An 8,584-nucleotide genomic window follows, 5' to 3' on the forward strand; every position below is an offset into this window, starting at 1 on the left:
TGGCGATTGGTCATACGTTGTAGTACAAGCTACTTACACAGTCACATTAACTGACTATGATGCAATTTTTGACAGCAACCAGGGTCGAGTCAACCTTCGAAGTGGAGTGATGTGTAAAAATACAGGGTCTTGTATGGATTTAGAACTAGATTATTATGTCTTTCTCCATTCATAGACTCCGACAATATCCTACGAGTCGGGGGGAGGCTTGATAATTCTCCTTATACTTATGATGTTAAACACCCCATACTGCTCTGTAGCAAACATAAATTAACGAATATGATTTTTGAATCGAAACATAAAGAGCTATGCCATGCAGGACCTCAGTTATTACTTGCCAACATTAGACAGAATTATTGGCCTCTTAATGGCAAAAATTTATCCAAGTTAATTGTTCACAGGTGTGTAAAATGCTTTAGGTTCCGATCACAACACGTACAACCCATCATGGGACAGTTGCCATCTGTTAGAACTGAACTTCAGTTTCCTTTCTTGAATTGTGCAGTTGATTACGCGGGACCAGTGATGATAGCTGATCGTAAGGAGTAAACGGGGCTGCACGGGTTCTAGCACAACTTCCGGCCAAATTACATGTTAATTGTTCCCATAAGCGAATTCTAAAGGTTCGTTTGGTGCTTTTTTTGAGCACTTCTGGTCAGTGCGCATGCGCGCCCCGCCCCTTTGCGCAGGCGTCATTTGGACACCATCTTTGCGCAGGCGTCATTTGGACGCCATCTTGGAATCCTCAAGTTCTTGGTATCCTCAAGTTCTTGGTATCCTCAAGTTCTTGGAATCCTCAAGTTCTTGGACGCCATCTTGGTATCCTCAAGTTCTTGGACGCGCCATCTTAGAATCCTCAACTTCGACCCCTTCGTACCCTGAAATTTTTTTTTTAAATGGAACGGATTCGAACCGCCAACCATTGGATTACAAGTCCTATAGCATAACCACTGAGCTAATTAGACTATTATGGTATAATGTTTGGATAGTTGTATTTATATCGAACCTCCTGAAATTTTTTTTTAAATGGAACGGATTCGAACCGCCAACCATCGGATTACAAGTCCTATAGCATAACCACTAGGCTAACTAGACTTGTATGATATAATGCTTGGATAGTTGTATTTATAACGAACCTATTTTAAGGGTACGGAGGCGCCATCTATTGGCGTCGTAATGCATATAGAGGTAGGAAATTGTAATTTCAGTCGTCAAGTGCGAGGTCCCTCATTCTAACCTATTTTAACGGAACGGAGTCGCCATCTATTAGGATTCGTATAGGTATAGGAAAGTATAATTTCAACCGGCGCCCCGGCATTGATGAGACATCAAACGGTTAGATACGAGGGTTCAGGAGAGAGATGCAAGGGAGGAGAATTCTAACCTATCATTCCATCTCGGAGGTAGCTCCCCCATTTGAGAGACATACACAAGGGGGCCCCATTCTAACCTACAACCAGAACAGGGGCGGGTAGGGAAATAAAACAACAAAAACAAAATGTAGGGCGTTTTTATTTAGAGCTGAAATAGCGATTTGAAGTTTATTATTACAATTAAAGCGCTTACTCTACTTACATAAAATTTGCGTCGAAGAGGACCGACGACGGCAACGCCCCTATTTTTTTTTGGATGCCGACATTGTTATTCATAATTGGAAATCCCCGCTCCGTTCTACACATAGGTATATAATTAAAACGTAATACATGGGGGGGGGTTTTATACCTCGCTGGGTTTATCCCGCCGAAAATAATAGTAGTTTCTTGTTCTACAAATATACGGTTAAAACGTATAGTAATATACATGCAGGTTTACCTCGACTCCTCGCAAAAATGATTGCACATTTCTTGATCTAAAATAATAACTATTAAGTTGTGAAAGCAATATGAAGATGTTACTCACTCGACATTTGCAGCTAAATAAGCACGAATGTAAATGTGTTATCAGTTAGAGAAAAAAATAACCGCGGTTATGGGAGAGGATGCTGCAATCTCGCAATAATTCGATAGTATTTAATTATAGCATCAACGTCAGGAGCTGTAGATACCGATGTGAGCTATTTCGTAGGGTGGGGGAGCTAACCCCTAATCCTATCCCCAAGGAACTACCCCTAGTTTTATATAGTAGCTCTTAGGGTCTAAGGCAGCCCCCTGGTTTTTTATAGTAAGACGTAGAAGCTATCCTCAAAGAGAACAGAGTTCGCAGATGTCATTATTCTAATAATTGGTATGGGAAGTTTCAATCTTGCGATAGTGTTTATTTATAGCAGCGCGTGCTCGCGAATTTGATATGGTACTTTATCCCATTTCATTTCCATATCGACACCTATATACGGGTTTTATTGTGTATGAATGCGTAAAGTTCGAAAATCTCCCATAAAAAAGGTGGGAAATATGATGGAAATAGGAAATGTGTATATCTTTACGGTGAAGTACGTTCTGTACTAATTATAAATTCGACGTTCCGCAATATTTAAAAACGGCGTGCATCCGCAATCCGATTTCAAAAAGTGCATGTGGGTATACACCTACTTAGACAGGCGCCTTCTTATATACCTCAGGTAAGCCTTTTTTCAATTTTTAGTTGCTTATAATTTACTTTTCTTAGGGATACGTGTCCTTGCGCGCATAATTTGCAGTTTAATGAAAGCGTGACATTTTATTGTATTTATTCAGCGATTATTTTATATGGGCGTTTATAAGTAATAAGCTGACAGCAGAAAACATAGTCTACATCAGAGTTGGACCGTAAGTATCAAAATTATTTTGTAATAAAAAGCCTACATTGATATCTTTTTTAGCCGATATCAAACCTCAATGGAGGATTGCCTTCATCATCATCATGGTTAAACGGTCGCAAGCGCCGTAGCTTTATTATTATAATACCTATATAATATCTTAGATTTATTGATGGGAAGTAGGTAGAGGATAATGCCGTTGCGATAAATAAGATAACATTGTGAATATTATGTATTACACCAACTTTAGCTATATCTATATTAAGAAAAGGCTTATCATATAACCTTCATATCAATTACAGCTATTAAGAAAAGTTTCGTATGGGGCTAAATCAATATTTTTCTTGAATCAAAGTTTATGTGCCGATAATACCTGTGATAAGGCAAGCTTCTTAAATCAAATTGATACACTTGGGGCAGCACCTTCATAATACGTGTAAGCATACGATTTAAAACAGATGTGTTATTAATTCCTGCAATCAAAGTGCTAGGATATAAATTTTTATTACTCTAGTTAGAATAGTGCTGTTATATAAACTCTCACAAATTTTGTTAATTTTTCTTGGATTTAAGTTTATATGGTGATAATACCCGTGCTAAGGCAGGCTTCTTAATCCCGAACAGGATAGAGATGGACGTTGGGTGGGAGGAGGTGCCTCAAGACTTGTTTACGGGAGAAAGGAAGCTAACTTTATGTACTGTTAATATCTGTGATACGACACGCTTCTTAAATCAAATTGATACACTTGAGCAGTACCTTCATAATACGTGTAAGCGTACGATTTAAAACAGATGTGTTATTAATTCTAGCAATCAAAGATCGATCTACCTTGTATAGCTTTGGTTAAATTATTATTGGTTAGATACACCTCTTTCCATGACCACCCAGGAGGCAATAAATTCGCACTAGAAATAATGCAATTTATTGGAGATGTTTACGACCTCGTTATAGGATTCCCCATTAGTTATTTCTCTACACAGGGTGTATGAAAAAATAACTAACAGGCCTTCCTTTTTAATAGTACTGCAACAATGAAATCTTAAATTTATACAAGAATTTTCTATTTTTAGCTTTATACAGGGGTAGTTTGCTAATAACCTTTAGTCTAAGAATATTCCTAAAATAATATCCTAATTATTTGTATACAAATTTCCTAGGATTTTGACAATTTTTCTTGGATTTAAGTTTATGTGCTGATAATATCTGTGATAAGGCAAGCTTCTTAATTCCAAACTAGGATAGAGATGCTTCTGGCGCCTTAAGACTTTTTACGAGAGAAAGGATAACACCGTATAGCATTATGGATAAATACCTAACCACTACATCTTACTATTTTAGGTAAGAGCTTAGAACACGGATACAATCATAATCTATGCAGTGGGGCGGATAAGAAAAACAGAACAAAATTTAACAGGTTTATTAATTCTGGAAAAAAAAAATTCATTGAAGTATACATTATAATTGAAATGATAACACTTACATAGAACACCCAATAGGTGTGCTGGAGTTCCAGGTCTTTATAGACCTGGAACCTCTTTCCCCGGAAGAGGGCCTCCTCCACTTTTATGGAGCCGGGGATTGCTCCCCGACCCCGTAAAATCGCAACATGTTCCTAAATAAGAGCTAATTAAAATACGGTATATGATGCATGAAAAGTACTTACAGATCCATATTTTTGTATGAGATATGTTCGGAGTTCTCGTTCTACAAATATATATTTAAACGTGTGATAGATATGCGGTGTATTTACCATAGGCCGTCTGCAAAGGCCCGAAGACTATGACCGCACCTTGAGCTGAAAAATTACATACATTAAGTTTGATGAAAAATAGAAAAGAGCTCATTCTTACCCGCCATCCTCGTAACAAATGTCTATCAAACGATTTCTAGGAGGAGTTTTATTTATTGCTATCCATTTAGACAGGAAACCTGCACAGATTGCACAGCTATGTGACAAACGATGTCATAGGAAGCTTGATACAAAGGGGTATGCAGATAAACACGCAATAAAAATTTACATCCTTCACTCATTATATTCAATATCGCCATACCTGATATTATATAGGTAAAACATATACCTTATGAATATTACCTCGGTCTATTCAAAAGCAGGCTGTTTCACTACATCGACTATCGTTATGCCCTGGAGATGAGTAGATTTTAAATTTTGCTATAACTAAAGTTATTAATTAATAATTTAACAATTAGCCGCAATATCGAGTACGGAGGTTCGCTCGATATGATACACCCCTTTCCATGGCCACCTTAGAGGCAATAAAATTGCATTAAAGTAATTTTATTGGGGGGTGTTTACAGCCTCGTTATAGGATTCCCCATTAACAATTTCTTATATGCATAAAAAATAATTAACAGGCCTACCATAATCTGCTGCAATTTGTTTATATCGATTGAATATTTTACCTGAGGGAGACTGCACGAACGGCGCTTTCAAAATAAATTGAAAGGGTTCATTAATTCGTCAAGGGTTGGTAAATTATTCAAACGAGATAACAAAACTGCAATTAATTAATAAAAATTTGCACTTTAATCAATTTCCATCTGTTGAACATCTTGAGGCTTACTGATAGCATAATGGCCCCACGGAAGAGTATCAAATGTACCTGGGATTAAATATCTCTTATCGTCTTCGGGACTTAGAGCAATTTTCGACTGCGTTATCGAATATACCTGATGTTTATTGGATCGGATTAAATTTTGGGAAGTCGTTTTGCGCTTAAAGGTCTCCAGACACTCCACATAATCGTCAAAAGTAATTTTAGTCTCCACTACACTTTTCTTTATACCCTTTGCCTTCTTCATCAAACCGAAATTTTTAATAATCGTATCGATCTCATCCTCTTCATTCTCTTCCGCTTCTAATTTTTGCCGTAATTTTATCAAATCATCCTTGGAGGGTAAAACTTTGGTGGTGTACAGTTTCGATCGCAATCCTACATAATCAGTCATTATCTGTCCATTATTTTCATCTTTCATCATGCCCAACACTTTCTTATTTACAAGGGGTATGCCATATGGGTTATTGGGGTCATAATCGCTAGTATCGTAATATTTAAAACAGTCGTTTTTTATCGCCATATAAGGATCTTGTTCACGAATTTCATAAATTAAGCTGTCCGTATCTGTGTAAAGAACTGTGCAGTTATCTCCAAATCTATCCATCATGTAGTCATAATGGAAGCTGTAGATGGTCGTCTTGGCTAGATCAAGAATGGCTTGACCTACGTATATAGGCTTATTTAAATAGACTTCAAGCTTATTCAATTCTACAGCTACCAAGTTTTCGTTAAAAATGGCGCAAGATTTAAATTCCGGTTTCGCAATGTATGATTCTGCGCCGTAACGTCCTTTCCATTGGGATAGTAATTTGATATTAACCCGTTTTCTGACATTTTCCATAGTCTTCCCAAAGACCGCGTTATTCATCAACTTAAACAAGTTCTTCTCAAATTCATTCTTGGCTTTTTTTCATAGGTCAGTATTAAGGTCAATGTAGGACTTTAGCCAAGGGGACTGTTTAAATTTGAGTACCCTATGTACTTTTGTGCGAACTAACCCATGCTCTAATGCTTGTTTTAAGGCGCGATAGTGGATGACGTATTTTTCTTTATTGTCCAAAGTCGCCATGAGTTTTGAAGGAGGATCTTTAGTAGTAATAGGTGGCTTTAAAGTTTTCGGGTTAATATGTGTAGGACAGTACGGTAGAGCAGCGTGTCCTTGATGTAAATCCTTTGGGTATGTTAAATCAACTTCTAAAATATAACCTTCGTCTGCATCATCCGGAATCGTAGCGATATCGATGTTGGAGTCTACCCATTCAAAGCCTCCATATGGAAGATATTGACTCATACTCCATCCATACTGGTTATTGATGTCGTTGTACATTAGATAGACATCCGGTTTCGTTGAATCATATTTGAGCATATATTTGTTGTTTGCATGAGCTCTTCTTTTACAGCAGACTTGACTTAGCCCTCCACGAATACCCCGTTCGACAAAGAGAAACATATCCTGATCGGTAAGGAGTTCCAGCTCTTGTTGCGTGTATTTCAACATGGCATCCCAAGTAAAGCCTGGTAGTGTAAAATAGTGGGCCGGATCTAAATCATAAGTGCTAATACAGCTTGATCTAAACTGTTCAAAGACATCTGCAAGGAGTAGAATATCAGTCTTCATGTACAAGTCTACATATTGACCCAAGTTGCTGCAGTTAAATCTGTCCCACACCTCCTGAGCTCTACGATACATTTTTCTGGGACAGGGCTTATCTTCTAGCTTATTGTAGAAGTCATCTTGAGGAGGTAGAGTTGGCTCTTCGAAGCGGTCAAACGAGTCGAGGTAATCATACGGCATGACTCCTTTTTTAGTTAAAAGATTAAATTGATCCGCAGGTAGTGTAGAGAATTGCGCCTTGAGATTGGGAAATTCTGTCAGTGCTGACGATAGTTTATCTAGCCCCGACGCCATGAACCGGAAGCTATCGATAAACCTAAAGGAAACACGTGACTCATCGATATGTTTGGTGAAAGAAATATATTTCTCCTTGGTTATAGGGAGCAAGTCAATTTTGCCATCCATTCTAGTAGCAATATCTGCTACAACAAAGTGCGCGTCATATCCACTCAAGTTGTGGAACACCACCGGGATTGTATGAGTGTCCTGATAGTTGACGTTGCATCCCTCACATGCAGCTCCGCGGAAGTTGTTCTCCGGGATAAGATGATTGTGATCACGAACTTTCTTTTGTCCAGATTTAAATGACTGTTCGCAAATATGGCACTCCGTTGCTGCTTGAAATTCAAGCTCCTGCTGTGGAGTCATATGCATCTTGTAGGGACAAAGAAACACTGTAGATACATCTTCCGCAAGCTTATTCATCTCATCAGCAAACCATCGCATACTGTCCTCACCGCGGTAGCTGTTATAAAACGAAAGAGATTCGTCATATGAACATTTGAGGTAGTATCCTACAGCTGCTGGAATATGCTGTTGGTAGGCGGTCTTCTTCTCGCTAGGTTTCAGAACGCTCTCGAGATCTGCATATACGACAAAGGGGGCTTTTATTTTATTTTTAAAATTTTTAAACTTCAACATCTTTTTTTCCTCTGTAGGCATCTTGATGGCTGTATCATTCTTTTGTATGCAATCCTTAGTATGCTTATGTAATTTATCTTCAGAACGGTAAAAATGTAAACATCTATCGCAAATATACTTTTGCCTTTTTTCTTTGCTTAACTGCTTCGATACTAGCCGTGAAAGATTTTTTATCCAAACATAATGGAACTTGACCGATTGTTCGTAGCAGTCTTGCACTAAAAGCAGGTTCACATGTTTATCCCTCTTTTCCTTCGTTAGGTAGGTAGGCAACGTATTAAACTGGTCTTTTTTCTCCTGCTTCAGAATATACACGTTAATGGAGATGTTGTTTTGTTTTTCAAAGTTCGGAATTTGTCGCATAGTCATCGGAAACTGGATCCCTTTAAGCTTGAGCACGGAAGAGTAGTGAGGGTATTTAGACATTCTGTGGGGATTTTTATCAACAGGATACAACGCCGGAACCACCGCCCACGCAAAACAGGCATCATCATCATTCTTAACGTTAACGCATGACTTTTTTGATTGAATTTGTGAAGGTAGCTGAATATATGAAGAGCCAAGTTGAGGTGTGAATTTGTTAATATTAACCCCCAAATTGATAACAGCCTTAAGGGCCCAACCGCTGTCACGGTCTTGGAACTCCGATAATTTGGTCATTATCGGTTTCTCAACATTCTCCTTAAACCACTCTTCTATATCAGTACCCCTATATATTCCCGCATTTGATGTTGTAA

At 38.1% G+C, this 8,584-nt stretch overlaps 1 protein-coding gene and 2 long non-coding RNA genes across 5 annotated transcripts; 1 reads left to right on the plus strand and 2 right to left on the minus strand.

Annotated features, from left to right (window-relative positions):
• Positions 1-884: 884 nt before the first annotated feature.
• On the minus strand, positions 885-2,040 carry LOC116181779. Of its 2 annotated transcripts, XR_004147331.1 has the most exons (4): positions 1,900-2,040; positions 1,813-1,849; positions 1,723-1,765; positions 885-1,671 (listed from the first exon to the last, which is right to left on the minus strand). It is a non-coding gene; the product is annotated as an uncharacterized LOC116181779 (long non-coding RNA). The 2 variants fall into 2 exon arrangements; XR_004147330.1 differs by lacking the exon at positions 1,900-2,040 and having other exon boundaries at positions 1,723-1,822.
• Positions 2,041-2,472: 432 nt separating this feature from the next.
• On the plus strand, positions 2,473-4,162 carry LOC116181780. The gene is made up of 3 exons (XR_004147332.1): positions 2,473-2,557; positions 2,605-2,744; positions 2,798-4,162. It is a non-coding gene; the product is annotated as an uncharacterized LOC116181780 (long non-coding RNA).
• Positions 4,138-8,377, minus strand: LOC116181777. Of its 2 annotated transcripts, XM_031502208.1 has the most exons (3): positions 4,399-8,377; positions 4,216-4,347; positions 4,138-4,160 (listed from the first exon to the last, which is right to left on the minus strand). In XM_031502208.1, exon 1 carries the CDS (start codon positions 8,271-8,273, stop codon positions 6,222-6,224), a length of 2,052 nt encoding a protein of 683 aa, XP_031358068.1. In that variant the 5' UTR covers positions 8,274-8,377; the 3' UTR covers positions 4,138-4,160; positions 4,216-4,347; positions 4,399-6,221. The 2 variants fall into 2 exon arrangements, with proteins under 2 accessions (XP_031358068.1, XP_031358069.1); XM_031502209.1 differs by lacking the exon at positions 4,138-4,160 and having other exon boundaries at positions 4,179-4,347; positions 4,399-6,225.
• Positions 8,378-8,584: the final 207 nt, after the last annotated feature.

The sequence above is a fragment of the Photinus pyralis genome, unplaced genomic scaffold (genome assembly GCF_008802855.1).
Source record: "Photinus pyralis isolate 1611_PpyrPB1 unplaced genomic scaffold, Ppyr1.3 Ppyr1.4_unclustered_Scaffold1986, whole genome shotgun sequence".
NCBI lineage: Eukaryota > Metazoa > Arthropoda > Insecta > Coleoptera > Lampyridae > Photinus > Photinus pyralis.